The sequence below is a fragment of the Drosophila tropicalis genome, unplaced genomic scaffold (genome assembly GCF_018151085.1).
Source record: "Drosophila tropicalis isolate 14030-0801.00 unplaced genomic scaffold, ASM1815108v1 contig_593, whole genome shotgun sequence".
Classification (NCBI taxonomy): Eukaryota; Metazoa; Arthropoda; class Insecta; order Diptera; family Drosophilidae; genus Drosophila; species Drosophila tropicalis.
This window is the reverse complement of record NW_027173070.1, coordinates 14,705,406-14,728,851: the sequence shown is the minus strand read 5'-3', so window position 1 is coordinate 14,728,851 and position 23,446 is coordinate 14,705,406. Positions and strand designations below refer to the sequence as shown.

At 36.8% G+C, this 23,446-nt stretch overlaps 2 protein-coding genes across 2 annotated transcripts in view; one reads left to right on the top strand and one right to left on the bottom strand.

Annotated features, from left to right (window-relative positions):
* Positions 1 to 23,446, bottom strand: part of ttv (exostosin glycosyltransferase 1 ttv) — a 70,752-nt gene that overhangs the window by 28,707 nt on the left and 18,599 nt on the right. Inside the window, exon 2 of the mRNA XM_068291054.1 lies at positions 10,518 to 10,670. Coding sequence (XP_068147155.1) covers positions 10,518 to 10,670 — 153 coding nt within the window. The remainder of the gene's footprint in view (positions 1 to 10,517; positions 10,671 to 23,446) is intronic.
* LOC137577786 (uncharacterized) lies at positions 18,905 to 20,908 on the top strand. Its single transcript, XM_068291332.1, has 2 exons — positions 18,905 to 18,942; positions 19,555 to 20,908. The coding sequence occupies exons 1-2, from the start codon at positions 18,905 to 18,907 to the stop codon at positions 20,906 to 20,908; spliced, it is 1,392 nt and encodes a 463-aa protein (XP_068147433.1).

Genomic DNA, 23,446 nt, shown 5'->3' with positions numbered 1-23,446 from the left:
CAAAAATTTATTAGAAAAGTGCATGGCACAGCTTTTCGTTTTTCCAGCATTTGGACATTGACAACGACCACGCACAGACACGACCAACAATCCAACAAAAAAAATCAAAAACTAAGAGAAAAAGAGAGAAACTGAATGGAAAAAAGGCAGAAAGAACCAGAGGTTATGACTAGGTTACTCAAAACCACAGCAGAAGCAGCAATCCTCGTTGAGTTTCCACTATGAATAATCTTGAGCAAACAACATAAATTGCATGTTGTTTCATTTTGTTGCTTGGTTTTGACATTTTTGGCGGGATTTTTCATTCTTTTCATTTTTCTTTTCGTTCATGTTTGTTGTTGTTGTTACTTCTGTTGTATTTTCTGAAAAATTACACTGCCAAATGCATAGGCAGCAACAATTACTGACAGGGCAAGAGAGCCATTTATTAGGGGTTACTAGCCCCAAGCACTGAGCACATAAATCAGATAGTAGCAAAAGGCAAAGAACCAAAAATAACAGATTTCATGCTTTAAGCTATTATATTTATAAATTTTCCTTAATGATTTGATTCATAATTGAAGTAGTTATTCCAACTGTGTTTCAAATATATATTGTTTTACTACGCTAAGTGACGGTAAGGTAAATATAATAGTTAATAAATTTGTATTCTTTGCAAATGACAAACTTTTTGGCATTACTAACATTCATTTCAAATAAATGGTATCAAGAGGGAATCTTTACTAGTTTGACAACTCTTTTACAGATTCGTCCCAATGAAGTGACCACAGTAGGTTTCTGTTGTCTAATTCTACGTTTTATTTCGTAAATTAACTAAATACAGAGCAAATAGCAAGGAGAGTGAGAGATAAAGCGAGAGAAAGAGCAGGCCGAGCCAACCAACTTTTGACAACAAACGCGTGTAAATAGCAAAAGTTTTCGCCTCGCATGATGTTTGCAACTGGCAACCGGCAACAGAGCCAACACACAAAACAGTTCGCTCAACTTGGCTGAAAGCTAAAAATCATTTAATTAAAGTTGAACAGGGGCATGGGACGAACAGTCCAACTAACTAAGCTGCTGGCTAAATAAAAAAAAAAGAAACAACAACAACACCAGCACAAACAGCAACAATATCAAACATGTTGGCGGCGCTTAATTGCTTAAACAAGTAGCTAACAAGCAAACAACAAACAGGAATGCAGAAAGCACAAGCACAGGGCGTAGGACTTGGCTAAGCTCAGTGCAGTGACCTGCAAAACAGGAAAATGCACACGCACACACACAAACACCATATAAACTAGCATATCACTGACTAATTAGTAATGGCAAGTCAACTATGCCTCCGCTCATTATTGCCGAAAGGCTTACTGCTCCAAACAGTAGTTTCTTAAATATTACAAATAAAACATAATGAATGGCAAGAAAATTTCATTTCCAAAAGGACTAGCAGGAAGCAGAAGAAAAATTTGAAAAATTAAAAAAATTACCTCTATTTCCGTTTTGCACAAAACACAATTAAGCGAATTGAGAAAACTACGAAAAGGTGAAAGTGGAAGAATAGCTCCCATTGAGCTATATTGATTATAGCTCAGCTTTGATTCAACTATATTTAAAACATTTGACACCTATTTTTTTTCATCTTCACAAGAAAATCTATATACTCATAGTTTCGTCTTAATAAAGAATTCAAAAACTTCCTCAAACTCTAAACATCTAAACATTTCTAGCTTTTTCAATTTTTTGAGTCAATTTCAATTGAATTGGGAAAAACCGTCCACGATAAGGTTATAAAAATCGTTACTGAATCAACAAAAAATGAAAAAAAAAATGTATACACTTTTGTAACACATTTAAGCGAATTGAAATTTTTCTTTTCATTACATTTACATGTTTGCCCAAAAAAGTATGCTATATTTTTAGCAGGTTGCTCAAATTTGAGTTCCTAGAAATTCCTAAAATAACAATAAAATTGATTTAAAGCACGTTCAGCATTTAACATAGTAATTTTCAGTTAACTTTCCAAGTTTCGTCAAGCAATTACTGAAATTCTGTATAATTTGATAGCCATTTGCCTCAATGTCAAAACCATTTAAGGGTCGCCACACCTGTTGGCTCCTCCCACACATTCCCCACATGTACATACACAGTCTAAGGGCCTGTATAGATACACATAGACATACATATTAATTTGGCAACACTTTGAAAGACCAGGTAGGCAGGCAGGCAGACCAATACAGCCAGCAAGTCACTTCACGTCAATTGCTTGAGCCTAGGCCAACAAAATTAACATAAGAAGTGGTTAGGCAGGCACTAAGGTTGGTAGGGTGAAGTAGGAGTCACAGCAGGCATATAATTTAAGTGGTTTCCAGCTGTCAAATGTTGCCTCTCCACAGCCTGGCTATGAGTTTTTCCAGTTAAGCTGTTTGACTGACTGCCCGACTAACTTGCATTGTGATTTCCTGGCAAATAGAGAAAGAGAGTTTCATTTACTCTCGCACTTTTGCCTTTGACAGGTGAAGCTTTTGTTGGACCACTTTTTCTCCCACCTATGGGCCCCTTGTATTGGGTTACTCCTATTGTGCTTTGGGTGTGTGTTTCCTTTTTGCTGTTTGTGCTTTGTCATCCAACTTGCTTTTTGCCACACAAATTGCTTGTAGCATTTGCTTTGACTAAGTATATTACGTATACGCAACGTTTTTTGTTAATTGCAAAAATTGAACTTTCTCTCGCTCTCTCTGTGTCTCTACGCTCCTTTTGTATTTATCTCTGTCCCTGTTGGCCTTAGGCTTGAGTTGCTTGTCAGCTACAGAAAAATGCAAAATTAATTAAAACGAAGACGGATGTCAAGCGAATACAAGTAGAAACCAGAGGGCCGGGCTAACTTCGACCGCGCCGAAGTTTGTATACCCTTGCAAGTTTTTTTGTTACTCTTTCCAATCTACGTACAGCCGTCAATGAGAAAAAGATATTGTCTAAAAAGACTTAAGTTCGCAAAAGAGCAGCCTGGGCTGTGACAATACGGCGGTCTACATCGCCTTTCATCATTAGTTTATATGGCAGCCATATAATATAGTCATCGGATTTTGGTCAAACTTGGCACAGCTTTATTAAAGAGAAAAATAAATTTGAGGGCAATCGTGTGAACACCACCAAAGTTATTGATAAAAGTCACTGGTCGCTCCTAGTTTGCGCTGATCCAGACGGATAGACGCAAAGACGGACCGACATGGCTGTTTGATATCGTCTCGTCGTGCTGATGAAGAATATTTAAATTTACTTTATATGATCGGAGATGCTTCCTTCTATACGTTGCAAACTTCTAACTAAAATTAATAGAGTATTATACCCTTTTTGCAAGGGTACAAAAAATTTAACTAAACTAAAACACAAGAAAATGAAAATGAGAGTTTTCCTTAGCAAAATAAGTAGCAAAAATGTGTGCAAAAAGAACGAAAGAGAAACGGAAATTGCGATGAATTTCAATGAAAATTGCATTTTTAAAAACAGCATTTGGAATAAAGACAAGTTTTAGTCGCACGTCTCTTTTCCCATTTCCCTCTTCGGCCTTCTCTTTCTCTCCCCTTCTAGCAACTAGCACAAACAGCAAACACAGAAAAAGTGTGGGTGAATCGGTTGGTGAGGGGTCGAGAAAGAAATTGCCATTGTTTGTCCAGGGTAGCACAAGGAGCCTTAAACATGCCGCATTAGTTACAAGTGCAAAACGCGCGTTGAGTGCCATTGTGGCCATTCTTCCACATTCTCCTATACATACATATATAAAGTTTCATCCATTTTGCTCCTCTATTCTCTCTTGTTCACCATTCTGTTGTCGCCAGCTTGTGATAATGGCTCATAATGAAAACAGCAAAAACCGCACAAAGACGTTTGCCTTCTGCCTCTCCATTTTGTTTTCATTATACCCTTGCAAAAAGGGTATATTAATTTTGGTCAGAAGTGTGCAACGCATAGAACGAAGCATCTCCGACCATACAAAGTATATATATTCTTGATCAGCACGACGAGACGAGTTCAACTAGCCATGTCCGTCCGTCCGTCCGTCTGGATCAACGCAAACTCCTCCTAGACCGTAAGAGCTACAGAGCTGAAATTTTGCACGTAGGCTTGTATATACTGCAGGCGTTGTATATCTCGGATTCAGCCGGATCGGACCACTATATCATATAGCTCCCATACAAACCCCAAAGTCACGAACAGTGACTTTTCTCAATAACTTCGTTATTTTCTATGCTATTATCGTGAAACTTAATATTAGAGAGTTTACTACGCCTATAAGCGACTATGCCAAATTTAATCAAGATCAGGTGACTATATCATATAGCTCCCATAGGAACGATTGATCGAAAACAGTGACTTTTGTAAATAACTTCGTTACTTTTAACGCGATTGCTTTTAAATTAAACATTTCTTAATTTAATATATATGTTAATGACTGTGCCGAATTTGATAAAGATCGGGTGACTATATCATATAGCTCCCATAGGAACGATCGGTGGAAAACAGTGACTTTGATCAATATCTTCGTTATTTCCTATGATTGTAGGCCTTTTTTCTCAAGCTTAAGCCTTTTTAGATAAAACGTTCTTCCACATTGATGGCTAATAGGTAATGGTATAGTTACCAAAAAAGTTGCAAGGGTATACAAACTTTGACGCGGTCGAAGTTAGCCCCGGCCCTCCGGTTTTTCTTTTCATTGTTTTTTTTTTTTTCAACTATTACCAAAAGCAATCGAAATGCAGCTCACAGTGCGTATGAAGCATGCAAAAAAGGACAAATAAAAACCTACTTAAATAGAGAGAGTTTACATATTCGCTGCACATAGCTTCGGGCTAAAGGTCCTGAATTTATGCTTAAGATCTGAAAACAACAACAACAAACTCTCAAAAGTGAGGGTGAGGTTGACACTTTCCATCGAACCTTCGTAATCAAATAGTATTTAAGTGATATTGACGTGAACATATAAGCCAAAAAAACCAAAACTTTTTGGTTTTAGACAACCACAATAACAATTCTTTTATCTCTATGGAGGTGAAATAGGATTGGAGTGAGAGGGAGAGTGAGTGAGTGAGACATTCAATTATTATTTATATATTTTATTCAAATTTTCAGGCCGTTTTTGAAAAAAATATAATACCTTCTTACTAGGTCTGTTGGTATATATTTATTGATTAATAAATTGTTTACACTTTGACTACATGCAACAACTGTTGCTTTTGAAGTCTTTTTTTAACTTTTAGGGGTCACAAAAGTTCATTTCCACATTTTAGTTTAGTAAACCACCTCGACTGCCTGCACATTTTTTTGGGCATTAATGCAATGACCAGCAATTACCTGGCACGCGTTCTTTTAGGCCAAACACACACATGCATATGTATATACCTATGAATATATGTATACACCCAGAGCAAGGGAAAAGAAGATGGAGACGTAATAATGGGTAAAAAAAAAAAAATTTTAAGTAGGTACTCAAAGAAATTGCCTTCTCTTTTTTTGGGAGTACGGCTCCTTGGATCCAACTTGGGTGTTCCTTTTGCTTTCCCTTACATTGCAACTGCCATGGGTGTGTATGTGTGTGTCGCTTTTTTCAAGTGATTTATGTGGAAATCTGAGATTAACGTTTGAAAATGAGACAGCGAAAGTGAGGCAAAAGGAATGCATGTGCAAGCAGGGCCAAATGGAAATGGAGGCGTCGTTGGGTTGGGTAACTCAGGTGCAATGGCAACTGCACCTGAAAAACTTTGCCATTCGGTGGCGCCTTCTCTTTTGCTTCCTTTTGGCTTCCATTGTTGTTGTTGCTGTTGTTGATAATGATGATGCTGGCAGAAAATTTATTACTTGGGAAATTACATTATGAAAAATGCATAAAGTGCTGGCCATACGAGTAGAGGCAGACAAGGGGAAGGAGGAGAATAGAAATGAGCTCTTACAATGAGCTACCAAAGAAAAGGGAGAGATAGAGTGAGACAGATTCTTGGCTTTCATATGTTTAAATTAGTTGCATCTAGTAGAAATTACATTAAAATTAGTTGCACAAGGGAAAATAAAGGTGCAGTAAACCGAAATAAAGCAGCTTTGAAATTTTCGTGTATATATTTTAATATTAAATCACCTAGAAATGAGTCAGAGATAAAAAAGTGAGAGAGGGGGCGATTTAAAAGGGTTTAAAGGCTTAAAAAACGTTTCTAAGCATATAGGAGTATGATATGTAAAGCGGGCGGTGTAGATAGAGTTCAAATGTAATAAATATCATAAATTATAGTCCGCATTTGTAATTTGTAAATAAACCTTCCAATTGTTTAAGATGATAAGAAATTGTTTATGCTCAATTGTTTTTTTCTTTCATAAATTTCTAAATATTTAATATATTGAGTTATTTTATAATCTTTTTCATATTTTTGAAGTTGCGTCATTTTCTATATCTTATTCTCCATAGAAAAACGTTACATATTTATCGCAAAATCCATTAAAAAGTTTTGGCAAAAAAAAAAAACTTTTACAACTGCATTTAAAAAAAAACCTTGAGCTGCTTTTAATGAAATTTGTTGCTGTCGCTTTTTGCGGCAACGCGGCTAGTGGCTGGCTGCCTGGTTGTTTCCCTGCCCCATTGTCTTCCCGTCTGCCCCGTCTATTCCTCTCCGTTCGATGTTCGTTGTAATGAGCCAAAGGCGTCAATGGCTTTTGTTGCTTTGCCATTTGCCATATGTTGCATGACAGTGACAGTGACAGCAGCAGCGGCAACAACAACAACACAATCAATGCATTTGCCACAGGGCAACAGCGAAAAAGTGTAACATGCTTTTAGGAGGGATAGCCGATGCCAACAAAGTTGTTGATGGGTTTGTTCGATGTCGATGACGATGATGATGATGTTGATGATGATGACAAAAGCACGCTAAAGGTTTCCATTTAGACCTTTACCATTGTTTCGTCAACTGATACGAGGTCAGCAAGTTTTAAAGAGTATTAAGCCGAGCAAAAACAAAAAACCAAAAAAAAAAAAAAAAACAAGGAACATGTAAAAGTGCAATAAGAAAATAATGAGTCTCGTTGCCACATGAATGTCCTTGAGTATGAGAAACTTTTACTTTTACTGTCATTTTCTCTCTGCATCTTACTTCAGTCTTTGTCTTTTCTATTTTCGCACACAATTTGACAGCAGACGCGACGATATTACGTATACGCCATGCGGCACAAGTAGCAGCAGCAACTGGTGCAACAACGATTACGTGTGTGTGTGTACTTTACCAAGTGTGTGAGTATGTGTGTGTGTTTTCTCTTCAAGGTCGTTGAGTAAAACTTTTTAACAGCCGACGCCTTTAATTTTGCTTAACAATTTCCGAAACTTTTTAATTTGGCGTATTTCAATACGCAATTTGCATTTTTTTTTTTTTGTTCTTTGGTTTGCCTGCAGCTTGTGTAAATAGTTGTAAGTTGTAAATTGCACGTGCAAGTATTGCAAATGGGGTTCAAGGTTGTTGGCAACAATTTGCAATATGTTTTAAATTGGGTTTCAGATTACCAGATGAAAAGCTAATTAAATTTAAGTTATCAGTTACGCTTACTCTAGTTGGTAGACATCAAAAGTTTCCGTGAAGTTCCTTGCTATCACCTTGACTTATTTTGTGGGTAATTGGGGCTGGGATTTTACTCAAAAATATTTTCAAATTAAAGAAAAGACCGTTTCATTCAGATTCTACTCTTATAGTCATAAACAATTTAAATAACTTTTTTAACTTTTTAATCTTGTCGGCTTGCTTGTTGTATTTGAATGAATGAAATATAATTTTCCAAGTATTAAATATACTTACAATTAGTATTTCTGTTTTCTTTGTATAAGAAACTACTTTCATTTTCATCTAGTATTCTGTTCGTTTTGCAGTCTTAATGACTTGTCTATTCTGCTCTATGAATTTAAAAATATAAAATTCATACAAATTCTATTGACAAAGTTTATATACACAATGTCGAATTCCTACTCTTTTCCCTCGACCATCCTTCTGATTGCTCTCTTCAAGTGACTTTAATAAGCTTTGATGCTTTGTTGACTACTTCTTTTTTTTTGATGGGGAGTCTTGTTATTGCTTTTGTGTCGGCAAAACGCAAAAAGTTTTGCACATTTCGATGTCATTGTGTTGAAATCGAATGACTTTTTGGTTTTGTTTTAAGTTCACTTCATTCCACGTGCTCATCTCTGGACCCTCATCGTCAGTGGTAACAGTAATAACAATAGAAACAACAACAACAACTAAACCAACAACTATGCAACGTTTTGCATATTAATGCAGAGCAAACTCATCTAAAAACACACAGAAGCTCAACTCAAGCCAACTAACTAACTCCCATTTCCAGACCACCACAGCCTAGTTCAGACCAGCAAGTTACCATTCCCAGGCTTTTGGGGCTTTAGCTTCAATTCCACCTTCAGCTCCATAGATCCACATTCATGAGCCTTTTGACGTTGAGTTGAGATATTGTAAAATATGCAAAGAAAGCAAAGAGAAAATCTTTGGCGCATACCCAAGGTATTATGCAATTTCCTCAACATATATACTTATATATAAATATATATATATGTATCTATCTATATACCCACATACATATGTACATACATATGTATATACACTATATCTGACAGGTGCATTAACGAAGTTTCAGATGAAACGAAGGGCCGACGCCACGTTGATAAAAAATGATGTGAGTTGGAAAGCAATTTGCTTGATTATGTAGAACAGTCAAGAAGGGGAGCAAGTTGATGGGCGGACATGGCGGACTCACCAGGAAGTAAGACTAAAATGGGCGTGGCACGGTAGGTAGCAGATAGGGCATAAATCGCTGACGCTTGACGCCAAAGCAGATTTGTCGCATAAGTCATGTCAAATTACTGCTGGAAGAGACAGCAGACAGTAGACAAGAGATAGCAGACATCAGACAGAAGACATATCACAGACGGCAGCAAATTGGAAAAAAAGAATCAGGTAAAAGTCTCCAATGAAAATATGAAAAATTACATTCAATTAAAGGTGAAAGATTCAAAGGTGAACACTGCGTTGACACTTTTCTATTTGAACTTTTGGCATAAGGCAATTGATTGTTTAAAAATAAAACCCACTTGATGGGTAGGTAGGTAGGTAACCAGTTGAAACGGTAATGTATTCTAAGTGACATCTTCTAATCAGCAGAAAAATCAGAAAACTCAATTCAAGTCAGATGAAGCGGCAAAAGTACAGATAGAGACGCGTGTGCAAAGCAAAAGTTTCCATGTGCATACTGCCAGAAAGTAAGAGTAAAGATGTAAAGTCAGGGATGGATACTTAATGAATAATTCAACTAATTTAATGCTAGAAAAGTAAAAGTAATCTCGTTATCATCTTTTAGATTATTATACCGACAATATATTAAAATTAAATATTGTTATTTATGACTTAAGTAGACTGTAGACTCTTCATGGACACACTTTCAATCACAAAACCACTTTAATAGTTGAATGCCAGAAAAAGGAGCTAATTCCCAGTCACTTATTTATATCGTCGAAGCAATTGTCTACATAAAACTGTTTGACATCAATACGACACAAATAGATGATGATGAATTTATAAACCTTTTTAATTACCTACAAAAATATAAACAATTGGATTAGATTTTTCCAAATTATTGGACTTATCCAACTAGTTTCAGCGTTTAAGACATGGTATGGCTATTACAATTCTGAAATTCTTTAGCAAAGTCAGATGAGCTTGTAACTTAAATCACTGAAGATATTTAAAGATAAAGAGGCACTAATTAAGATCTAGTACTTTTTATAAAACCATTTTTTTTAGCCAAAACCAAAACATGGAATAAATAAATTTAACCCATTTAATTGAATCTTGATTTTTAAGTCTTGTCAACCTTTTACTTATAGGAGTCCTTTAAGATGGAGTGTCCCTTAAATACATTATTTTTTTCTACCAAATGTTGATGTATTCAATGTAATATTTCAGGGTTTCAAATTAAATTTCCTTCACTTCACATAATAATGTTTTCTGAGGAGACAGAGATTTGTATATTCCTTTCGTTGATTTGGTTGGGCATCCCTGGTCTTTTTGGGATGTTTAGTGATGCTTGAAACGAAACCATTGACATTGTAAATGCTTTTGGCCCAAGTGTCGTGCCATTTAAATGAGCTTGTCAAGTTGGATTTTTGCACATTAATCACAAGGCAGAAGGAGAGTGGAAGTGAGCAGGATAGTAAAGCGGAAGGAGGGTAGGAGGGAAGCCGGGCAGCAAGAACTGCGGTTAATGGCGGTAGAATGAGGCGTGGCCCAGTGTGCCCAGCTATTAGCACAATGCTGAGAGAACTAAACAAATTACTTTGCCGACCTAATGACAGATAGAAACAATTTTTCGGTTTCTTCTTCATATCCCCCCGCCAGCTTTGAGTGTTCCCTCTTCTGTCGCGGTCATCATCATCATCAGCAGCAGCGGGAAAAGCAAAAGCAAAAAAGGAAAAGAAATGAAATGGAATGAAAATGACTTACCTATCATACTCCCGGTTATCCTCATCACATCGATTGTCCTGCAGCTCACGCCAACTCTTGCCATGCCGACAGGTGGTGACCAGGACCATATCGCGTCCATTATGCAAATGGAAAAGCGAGTTGCGGGTTTCCGACCCAATGCCATGCACATAACTGCAAATGGAAAAATTGTGAAAAAGTCAGTGGGTGAAAGAGAGAAAAATTTTAAAAATTATTTAAAGTTAAAGTTTTGTGATTTGCAAGTATGCATATAAATATACAAATATACATATATACAGGTTTAATTGTTGACCTACAATTGAGAATTGAGAATTTTACTTTAAAGTTTGTATTCCCTCCGCCCCTTCTTCCAATTTCCACTTTTGATGTTTTATACAAATTGATTGAATTGAATGAAATTGAATGAAATTTGATCAGCACTAGAAATGCTTACACAAACACAATTGTTGTGAGGCAGTTAGATTAAACAGTTCAGATTGCTTCAATCGCATAAACAGCGGCGTCAAAATCAATTGCAATAAACCAGATGAGCAGATAGAATGGAGGAAACAAAGACAGAGATGGTGAGATGGTATCACTGTGGATGCTGAGGCATACAGTACGGATATGGGTTAAGGGATGCGATGCGGATACGACATAGAGCAGAAGATGTTCGAAATCTGCGTTGGCCGCAAGCAAAAGCAATTGAAACAAAAGACGTACATACATCCACACACATATACACTCAGATTGGGGCAGTAAACGTTTTCAAGTGTATGGCTAAACAAAAATGGCAGCAGCACCACCAACTACAACAGCAAGAAAAACAAAGATTTGCCCCATCAGCAGTCAAGCAGAAACAGAAAAAAATGTATTGCAAACTAGAAAACCGACTAAGAGTTACCTTGCCTAACAATAGATATTTATAGAGTAGTTGGAAAAGGACATTTTACGATAGAAAGGGCAGAGATCACTTTGGCAAGCTTATGCTTCTGACATCTTTCTCTTTCTCTGCCTATCTCTCTTTCTATAAATCTCTAGCTTAGCTGACAGTTGATCACACACAACAATGCTTTTCAAATATATATTCTCATCTTAGAGCTTCATTATAAACTGACATAATTATATCAAAACTATTCGCACATATTTCTTCTAAGACCACAAATGACTTACTTTGTCTGGTTTTGTTATTTTGATGACTTTAATATACCCCAAGGGTGTAGGGTATAAAAAATAAGGAGGAGGGCAAAATCTAGCATTATGTACGTCTATATGTATCTGTGTGTATATGTGTGTGTGTTTGTGTGCAATTTCCTTCTGCTTGGCTTGCATTTGAGCAAATTTCATACACAATGAAGTACAGTGAGCCAACACAACCACCAGAACGAGCACATAGATTGGGCAACGCTGATTTCCGTTGCCCGAAACACTGACCACAACGGAAAAGGACTCTTCCTACTATGTATACATACATATATATTTATACATATATATACATATACGTATAGCCTGTAGTTCACCAGTTCAACAGTTCGAGTTTTCGTTCGGCTTTAAGAGGCTAAGCCATAAGTTATTTGATTTAATCAGCGTGTCGTTGCCTGTTCTTCTTTATGCGCTTATACATTTTGTTGAGTTTTTTTGAGGTTAGGAATGAAATGGGAAATGAAATGAAACAAAAAAGAAAAAAAAAACAGAATTGTGGTTTTAGGCATTTAAGCTTCTATATATGAATAGGCATTAACAAAGTAAAGCGGGTCAGAAAAATGAAATGGGTAAATCCAAGCATATGTGGGCCAATCTTTGCCAGTCCCCAAAGGCTATAAAGACCAAGATTTTAAATCACCCTTTCCACCCCAAACCTTTTTTTTCAGCTAAATGTTTACCTTTGCATTTATTATTTTTGTAATTTCAATTAATTTACCAGATATACCAATAATAATTGCAACAAATGATTTGCCCAAAAATATCATAATTAAAAATGATTTTGATTTTGATTTAATTTTGGAAATCGAATTTAAATGCAATTTACATACCGAATAGGACTAACAAAAATGTATAACGCAAATTGTATTTATCAATTTATTTGCATAACAAAACTGATTGAATATGACAGGCGAGTGGGACAACACACACACACACACAAAAACAAACATTCAGTCAGACTGACAAACAGACAGACAGCTCTCTCTCTCTCTCTCGTCTGACAGGTAGTCCACCAAATGGAACCAATTTAATGGGGAAGCAAACATTTTATTAGGCATTTGGGATTTGCAGATTCGCGCGTGTAAATTAATTTAAGAACGAGACAGGCACACAAAAAGTGTGCAAGAGAGTGAAATGGAACGAGTGTAACATTAATATAAATTAAATGCCCGGGAAAAGAACCCAAAAGCTGCAGAGTCATAAAGAGAGGCACAGAGTGGGAGAAGGAGGAGAAATGCTTTTAGTGGCACATTGGGCTGCTTTGCTAGCGTAATTTATGCCTTCAAATGGGTCAATTAAATATTGATTGAAGGCAACTACATGCCGTTCATTCAAAAAACCAAACAAAAAATTATACTTTAGGGTATTGGGGCCGACAAAACGATACCTGTTAGTAACATCCATAGTTTATATAATAATATTTGTTTATTTGTATTAAGAAAGAAAAAAAATGGCCATCCAAGTTTGCTTAGCTTTAGTGATATCGGCGAATGCTAAATAGTCATGGTCCTTTGTTTCCCTTGCTTAAATATATAAATTAACATATATCTTACTACAATTGTTATTCGAACACAATCCTAAGTTCACTGAAGTTTGAGGAAATCACAATAAAGAAAAACTGGAATTTTGGACAATCACTATATATATAAATATAATAAATATTATTTTAATCCCGACATTAAAATGACTTCCTGATGAACAACTTTCTCGTTTTTTTGGCACTAAATTTCACTGTTAGTAGACTGTGTAAAACTTTCACCAAATTACTATAAATCACTTATATCAATCATTTGATATTATGAATTTATTTTATGGGCATACCCATGCGATTAAAAGGTATGTGGAAAAAAGGAAACTAAGAGCTGTCATCGTCCCATTGTGTTTTAGTCCAAAAAAAATTCCAATGACTATAAAGTGCAATAACCCTGGCGAGGAGGGAGCACATTCAACCACGGAATGGAGCTGGTTGACCACTAATCCAAACATAATCTAAAATAATTGAGTATGACCAGGGCATCGAAAGGTTTTCTCTGTGTGGTGGTGTGGTTGGGTTGCCCGTAGGGATAGAAGAGGCAGAAGGCATAATTTATGCGCGCATTAAATAAGCTTAGACTGTGGTTTTCCTCTTTCTCTCACTTCCCCACACACATAAAGAGAATGAGAGAAAGAGACACACACGCACTCTTTCTCTATCCCATTGTCTGGGCTTACATGGTGTTGATGTCTTCTCGGTCTGATTTCGTTCTATGATGCTTATGACATAAGTATACATATATAGCGCGAGCAATGGTTGTGGTGGTCCATTCTTTCTCTTTCTCTTTAAGGATATTCGCCTGAAGTTATGCAGCAATTGCTGGAGCAGCTTATCTATGCTACCGCTCTGCTACTGCTGTTGCAACTTCAAAAAGCTTTTGTGAAACACATGACACTAGCCATGGACATAAAGCTGAAACGTGGCGTATGCGCAATATCTCCGGCCATGTGAAGAGTTTTTCTATTATACATATATATATCTGAATGTGTGTGCCAGTGTATGTGTGTGTGTGTGTATTTCTGTTTGTGGAGCATAAAGCAAAAATTGTGTCGTTGTCGTCATCCTTGTCCGTTGCTGCAACCAGAAGCGCCCCCTGGCATTAAATCAGTGCAAACAACAACAATAACAAAACCAAGACGAGACGACCATAGAATAAGAGAGAGAAGAAGAATGAGATGGAGTTTTGGTCCAGGCTAACAGGTAGTAAAATGCATTTTTTACTTTGACATAATATACAAGTAATCTGTATATATACATATATATGTATATTCTTAAGTGCTGCAACAGCAGCATCAGCAATAACAACAAAATGGTCTATAAAAATGGCCAACAAAATATTGCACACATATTATGACAGAAGTTAGAGAGATAAGGAAAGATAAACCAGGTCAACTTTTTGACTTGCTGATTAAATAAAAAAAATTATAATATTATAATTGGACAAAGCTTTTCGTTAACAAGGAAGGAAGAAAATATTCGGGAATAGGTTTAAATCCTGATTGAAGATCCTTTTAATTGATTAGAAATTCAGAAAAATTCATAAATATCTTATTCTGCATAATAGTCTTATCAAAGGAATTGGGAATATCTACCGAAACTTACGACAGCATTGAATCTATAGTAAACATCTTTTAGGCAGTAAAACAATTACAATGTTTTTTTTTATTATTAACCAATTTCAAGTCTAAAGGCTGAAAATACTTTTGCCCACTTAGCTTATGGTTTGTTTAGGTCGACATTGATGAAATCAGATCCAGTTGAAAAATGCAACTTAAATTGTTTGCAATGCTTTCTCCCATTTGCCTCAAGTCTGAGAAAGTCAAAATGCCAAGATGCATCCTTTACGATGGCTTGGTCAATGGTCAGAGTTTATTGCAGTGCTTGCCATATAATCCGCATAGCCAGCTATCGTTTGAGTTCTGGTAAAACGAGCATCGATCCGTATCAATCAGGGGCATGTTGCCTGCCAATGTTGTCAAAGTTATTGCAGCTAATGCCTGACTCCCTCTTGTTGCTTGTTTGTATGGAGTGTGTCTGTGTGTGTGTATCCTGCTTAAGCTACCGAAATGCGATGTTATCAACGTTTTAGATACAAGTTACAGGAGATAGGGAAGGATACAAACACATACAGACATATACCGTGAATGTGGCCTCGAGCCCTATGCTCGGTCTCGACTTACAGGCAAATTTCAGCTCATACAATTTGCAGTTAGCTCTCTCGCCTCATGCTTGACTAACTGCCTCCTAACTTGGTTGCCTTCTAGATGCCAATCCTTCGTATATATTCCTACTCTGCAAGTCATATATGTATGTGTTTCACTCACTTTCTGTTTATGTGTGTGAGTGTGTGTGTGTGTAAGTTCATTGTTGTTGTGGTTTGTTGGGTTTTATTGTGTTTATATTTGGCTTAAGGCATCAATTTGCTTGTATGTGAATCAGTTTGTTGTGTATGTGTACATATTGAACGCGACGTGAACGAGTCGTATGAATGCCAATGTTCCTACATATCGTTATCAGCAAGCCAGGCTAGGCCAGAATAATACAAATATGAACACACACACATACACACATATACATCCTGACAGATCTATATAGAGTAAAAGCTAGCAACAATGCTCATCGATTACATAATCCATTTACACAAATGGCATTTTAAATACATTATTGACAAAGCGTAGCGCACTTCAGTGCAACGTTGCGTATGCTTAATATCCTCATACCCCATATTGGCAATGCGTTTCACAGAGAAGCGAGAGAGCACCCAGGAAAATTTGCCCCGTAGCCTTGCTGTTACCCCACCGCCCACTACACACCCCGCCCCGTAACATTCAGAAAGTACATATGTATATGTGTATGTGTGTTCGTGTGTAGGAATTGAGTTTGCATTGTGTTCTATTTAACAGCTGTTTAATTAGTGTGGCCCAACGCAATTATTAAAACTTGATAAGTTTTAAGTTACCATAGAAATGCAACGATTTACCGACTATATATATGCTAATAAATTACTGTATTACTGACTGATTTATGGAAATTTTTAGTTATTTACCTGTCAAATTAAGGCTATATGTAGCAATTAAACTATAAACACGCATATGGGCGTGGCTGAAAACAGAACTAATCTTGTTTTAGTATAGAAAAATCAAAAAAGTAGTACGACACATTGTAAACTTACTGAAATGCGTTCACAAGGTTTGATTTATGTCTTGCGTTGAAAGGTTTATGCTTTAGAAAGAGAAGTAAATCCAAATTTCGAATTGATTCATGTAAAATTCCAATGTTGAATATGATAAAATATGGAAGTAGATTAAGTAAAAATTTAATTTCTAGTGTATTTCAGTAGAATGTGTTGATCTATTTCGTTAACTTCCCTGTCATCTCTTGCATACTTGCATAATATAAATATGTAAATATAAAAGCTTAAACTATTTATTTAAATTCTGCATGCTGATGACATGAAGAACCTTCATTCCATATCAAGTGGCGTCACCTGCTGCATTTTGAATTGTATAGCAAATAAACAAAATCAGCATTCGAGTTAAGGGCATAACAAAATGCTGAACAAATAGCCAATTCCCATTATCATCATCATCATCATCATCATGATCATCATGTTCATTACAGTCATCATCAATTGGAGTAGTAAAGTGCTTACACGCCACAAAGTCATTTACCCAGAAAATAGTACACACTTCACTCAACAGATGGCGCTTCGACTGCAACGAATTTACAATTGCCGATGAGCGGTCAATAAATTAAAAGTTTGCAAACCAAAAAAGATATGAAGAAAGATGATTAAAAAACCGCCTCATTAATAAATATTAGCTCATAATTGTGGATTGGGCAATATATTATACATAGATTACAACATATGGTTTTTCGGTGCCTGGCAAATAATATTTAACGAAAATTTAACAATATTTAAAAGATATTTAAAATATGCACGCCATGGCAAAAAGAAAATTGTTAAACAGACACGGAACTAACAATAAAAAACAGTAGCAGCCGCAACAGGAAAATGGGGAAATGTAGACGAAACCGCAGTGCAAGAAAAGAAAAAACCAGCCAAAAACTAATGGAACTAATTGCTTGACGAAAGGCGGCCAGCCAGCCAGCTAGCTACCTAGATGATCATAATGATGTTACCAATAATAATGACGGTGGTGATAATGATGATATCTTGGGATATTAGCATGCAAAAACCCATTGTTTGAAAACTGAAAGTGAAAGAAATGCCAATGCCAAGCTTAATGAAGCAAGTAAGTCGACTCGTCGACTTGGGTATACCATACACCAGGCGAAACAAATATTTCAAATTTCGAAAACCAAATGTATGTCTATTAAATTGTTTTTACATGTTTCATAGTATGTGCTATCTCGCTCACTCTACGAACATACGAGCACTCTAGCGCCGCCACTAGCCAACGGCCAATTCTGGCCTTGTGGACTGCTTTGTAAAATACGTTCATACGCATATTTTGCATGTTTCTAGTCCGATTTCAATAAAATTCGGTAGTTTTGTAGAAATAGATAAGAATAATTAGTCTGCCGAATTTGAATGCGATAGTCAAAAATCTACAGGAGAAAATCGGTTTTTTCTTAAATATGGAGGCGGAAGTGGGCGTGGCAAAATATGAAAATAGATGTACCCTGCGCGCATACTAAGCCAGTGTACATACTAAATTTGGTGACTTTAGCTTTGTTAGTTTTTGAGAAAATCAGTTTTGTTTAATTTGCGGGGGCGGAAGTGGGCGTGGCAAAATTTTTAAATAGCCAATATCTGCGCGTCTATCAAGCTAATCTGCATACCAAATTTGATGTCTCTAGCTGTTATACTTTTTAAGAAAAACAGTTTTATGTGATTCCTGGGGGCGTAAGGGGGCGTGGCAAAAAGTTTGAACAATCAGTTTTTGCGCGCTAACTAAACGGGTATACAAAATAAATTTGATGTCTCTAGCTGTTATACTTTTTAAGAAAAATAGTTTTATGTGATTCCTGGGGGCGTAAGGGGGCGTGGCCGAAATTCCAATTAACTCTGTACGCGTGCATAATACACGAGTATACATACCAAATTTGGTGGCTCTAGCTCTTATAGTCTCCGAGATCTGCGTGTTCATACGGACGGACGGACGGACGGACGGACGGACGGACGGACGGACAGACGGACATGGCTAGATCGACTCGGCTGTTCATCCTGATCAAGAATATATATACTTTATAGGGTCGGAGAAGCTTCCTTCTGCCTGTTACATACATTTTGGCGACTTTAATATACCATTTCACCCTATGGGTGTATGGTATAAAAAGCTGCAACTGCAACTCCATCAAGTTGCGCTTTTCGATTAATTGGAGCAGCGATTGAAGTATATAAAAGCAAGTGTTTGGCGCGCAGGCGCCGGCAGTTGAAATTCATTGGCATACAAGGCCAAAACCCACTAAAAACTACAAAAAACGTAAAGAAATTTAAGAAAATCGCGAAAAAGAAGGAGAGAAAAAAAACGAGTTTATCATTGTGAATACACAAATTTACACTTGTGCTTGCAAATATGAGGAAACATTGCGTAAGTAATAGTAAATTAACATATTGAGGAAATTTAAATTGTGACATGTGATCTGGATCTATAATTATTATATAAAGTGGTTTGGCGTGCTACTGATTATACAGCTCCTGATCATGATCAATGCCAAGGAACAACAGGCAGAGGAACATAGGTGAGAAAATATTTAGTATTATAGTGATTGAAAGTTAAAGGGATTGGAATAACTGGGATATAAATCAAATGTTATCAATACTTTATATTTTCATTTTTGAGTGTGCTGAGCTTGAATCTATTTTCAACTATTTTAAGACATCGAAAGAATTCGTTTTGGTATTCTAAACGAAGTTTTGTTTCTTGAACTAGAGAGCAAATCAAGTTTTTTACAATACTCTTAATGTGGCTAATATAAGCCACTGAGACTGATTCGGCTTTTTATTTTATTAAAAACTTGGAGTTTAATTATAATATTCCTCTGTGAAGGATATCAGACCTGGAGCCAAAACGAAGAAGACGTTTGATCAAAAATGTCGCTTTAACAACCAACCATGCAAAAGCTAATATAGCTAATATATAGACTGACAAACAAAAGATTATTACTGTAACTTTAACTCTAGAATCAAGAAAAAAACAGCTTGACTTCAATTTTGTCACTAAAATATTTTAATTCGCTTTAAATTAACAATATTTCAACAATTTACAAATTATAAGTACCATTGAGTAAACTGTTAAGATTAAACTTCTACCAATCTTTTCCTTTCTTTTCGTCCCAATTGTTTTCTTGCAGAATTCAGCGTCGCTTTATGTGGCAAGAGATGAACAACTCATTGATGGGCGGCTTAATGGGACGAATGTTTAACAATGCTCGGGCCATGCTCGGCGAGCGTTTTTTGCCAAGTACAGTGGGCTATGCGAAAACTATGCTTGATTTTATGCCCACGGAAACGACACGAGTGAAATATGTTATTAGAAATCCGCATACGAATAAGCCCATGAAAATTATCAAGATGAGATCACCCAAAAAGGTGGTCAAATTACGTATGGTTGGTAAGCCAGCGGTGACGGAGTCGATTCCATTGACGTATGAGCAACGTATACGCCAATTGGAAAAGGAACAGGAAATGATTGTCGAGGGTAAATTGCCAGCGACTAGCGATGAGGCAATTATGGAAAAATATTTTAAGAAAAAGGTAAAGTCTGGTACCAATAATGACATTGTTACTGGCAAGATAATGGAATATCAGACTTGGAAACCTGTTTATAAGCCTGGTGAGAAGCCAACATCATTTGTCACAGTCCGTCCTCAAGCATTGTCGCACTTGCATACGGATATCTCTAGCAAAGATCATGAATTGTTGCCCAAGCCAGAAAAATTGGTAGGACATCATGAGTATGTGAAAGAAGACGATGATGTAGATGTAATAGACGGCGATCAGGTTGAGAATGAATTGGCCAAACAAATGGGGCATCGATATGAGGTAACAGAACACACGGGTGAAGAAAGTGGGGAAATACATTCGGTTTCCTCAATGGAAAGTGGTTTTATACCCATTGATGGCTATCGCAGGACTCACACGGTAACCACATCGAATTCTCCAACAAGTTCTCGCTCGACTGTAAAAAGTAGAGGTCGACAATCGAAAGGCACCTCCAGCACCACCACAACAGAGGCACCCAATTATCCGCCAGCGTTTTTGAAAAAATTTCGCGAAAGAGAAGCGGCAGCAAATAAACCAACTAAAAAATCCCCACACAAGTATAGCAAAGAGGTGGTTATTGAAGAAGAAATGGTAAGTACCCAACAGACGCCCAGCTTTGGGATGAGTAGCCTGCGGGCACGACTCCAGGAGCAGCAGCGGCGACAAAAGCAACAGCAGAAAGAACAGCTCGAGGAAGAGGAACTGGAGGCTGCTCTAATGGATGCCATGCAGGGTGAGAAATGGCCAACGGAAGTACAACATAGTAGTTATCAATTGTCCAGCCCCATTGGACCCAGTGCGGTGGCATTTGAGCAATCATTTGGTGGCAAGACATCAGCATCAACGATCAAATCCGAATACAAGAGACCACAGCGTGGAAGTATTCGAGAAAGGGGTTCCGTAAAGTTTAGTGATAAGCCCAATTATGATGATCTAGCTTAGAGAAATCGTATAAAACGCAACACACACACCACACATACACATTTATTGATAACAATGTTAGTTGATTTTGCCACATACAAAAAGTGCATACAAATTCTCCTCCCGATTAATACCCAAAGAGACAAGCCTTTTCAGTTAAGATCTAGTTTAGTTTAAGCATAACTAAGTTGTAAAACTAAAACTTTTACATTAAATTTGTTAAAAAACGATTTCCCGCTTTTTTTACCTAATTGATGGCATGCCAAGTCAACGCCCTTGCGAACACGCAAGGAACGCAACATTGCGAGACCGAACAAACAAACAATCAGCAAATAAGTTTTTCTCTTTTTAAATTTTTTATTATTTTTCATGTTTAAATTGTTTTAATTAATACTCAAGCATTGCAGTTTCTCAACGGTTTTGCCATTCATTTGACAACTAATTTGAGGAAAAACTTTTTACATTTTGCGGTTAGCCTTGAAGATGACCCCGCGCATTGCAATGGGAACCAAGGAGGACAAAAGGGGTAACAAACGCGAAAGGAGTTGATCGGGGGAAATGAGGTGGGCGGGGGGTGTAGACATGGACAAGCTAAAGTACTAAACTACAAAGTAGGTTAAACCTGCTATAAATTCCAACAGCAGGCAGAACAAAAGCCATAAGACACTGTAAAGCTTCCTGTTGCTTACCCCTCCCTTACCCAGTTTCTTCCATCACCAAGAGAGATACATCCACACACATACACAGACAAAAGAAAAGCGCATTTTTCCACTTTGAGTGCGGTTTTTAATCAACTAAAGCAGCGGCGACAACAACTAAATTAAAAAAAAAAAAAAAAAACCAAAAGGAAAATGTGGGTAAACTGCCCACTAAAAAGCAAAACGAGAGTAGGGTGAAAATAAAAGGGGCATGGCACGAGGGAGGTATGTCAGAGAAAACGCGATAAACTTTTAAATGAAACGACATGTCGACTTAAGAGGTTCTCAGATTGGAATGTAGATAGTTCTTTGTCGGTGGGGACTAGAACTACTGTATGTGTGTGTGCATTGAGATAACGAACTTGTGGCAATCGAAACAATGTGGAAAATGAGACTGTGAAAATTACTTCAAACCAATCTCCCCTCTTCACACACAAACACACAAATCTATCCCCTTTTCATGGTCACAGCAATTCTCAATTTGTTTTCGTGGTAAGAAGGTATTTGTAGTCATTTTCACATTTGCATTTGTATGCGTACACCTTGAGCTGATTTAACCCATAATACAGTGAGAAAAAAAGTTTAATACCAAGTCACTGAACATTTACATAGACTGATCAAGTTTATTGAATAATTTTGTGCATTTTGGAAGTAATATTACACACGGAAACGAAAGTTTAAGCATACATATATAAGGTGACTTTTAGAATTTAATAATCATTTTTCCGTATCTTATGCCAGTTAATCAGTTCATTAGCTTTTTAAAGTCGTTATGTTTCATATTAATAAATCGAGAGATGTATGTATATCCTAATAACATTTTAACTTCATCATTTAATGTTATTTCGATTTTCGACTGTTAATCTAAAATATTAAAGTGTATTTTATTTTTTGTGTTTCTGTTTTAAAAGCTGTCAACTTTTTAATGTTAATTTACTTTCTTATCTCCACTAAAAGTGAATTTCAAAGATTTGTAAGACAATTTTCGTTGCTTTGGATTACTTTATGCATTTTTTTTTTTTTGCTCTTGCATAGTTAAGTGGTTTCTCTTTTAGAAGAAAGTTTTCTAGCTGCCCTTTAAGCAATTTCATTTAAATATTTTATGTTTAGTTTCTTTGAAGCATAAAATACTGTTATCTCGAAAAGGTCGAGAGAAAAGGCAAATCTAGGCCTACTGCAGACACTGGAAGCAAAAGTTTTGTCTTGTTTTTTTCAAGGACATTATTGGGCACGTGGTTTGCTTTTGGTTAGGTTTCGTTTGATTTTTGGTTTTACTTCTTTTTTTTGTTGTTGGTGTGGGGATGCAAGTCAAGCCCGTTGTCGACCTGTGCCTGTCCAAAAGCCCTCTAGCAGGAAATGTGTCCCCGTAGCAAACTCATGTTGCAAACGCCGTAGTCGACGTCGTTTTTCCCGCTGTCGAGTGCACCAAATACAAATTAGAATTTAAATGAACAATGCAACCAGAGCGGAAGTTTCTATGAGTGTGTGTGTGTGTGGGTGGGTGAAATGGTGTGTGTGTGTGTGGGTGTTTGTGTGCACGTAGAGCGCGTGGGCCAAGAACAACAACTGTTGGCAATAATGTCATGCAGTTTGCCGCGTACTTTAGCTTCTGCTTTCACTCCTTTTTCACCTCCTTATTCTCCATTTCACTCTTTTTGCACTTCTTCAACTATTTCTTCTTCTTTTTCCAAAAAGAAACTAGGTGCAGATGGGGGAGGGAACAGCAAAAAAAAAAAACCAAAAGTTTCGAGATTTTTGCACTGTGTTAGTAGTAGTTTATCGTAAACTGGGTCGCCAAACTCACAACTGCAAAATGTCAAAGGGATAATGGAATTACGCTACGAGAGAGTTCGACTAAAAA

Excerpts from the sequence above, each read along its gene's own strand:
- LOC137577786 (XM_068291332.1), top strand. The coding sequence starts at position 18,905 with ATGATCAATGCCAAGGAACAACAGGCAGAGGAACATAG. Across the intron at positions 18,943-19,554 it reads CAACAGGCAGAGGAACATAG|AATTCAGCGTCGCTTTATGT; the intron begins GTGAGAAAATAT and ends GTTTTCTTGCAG.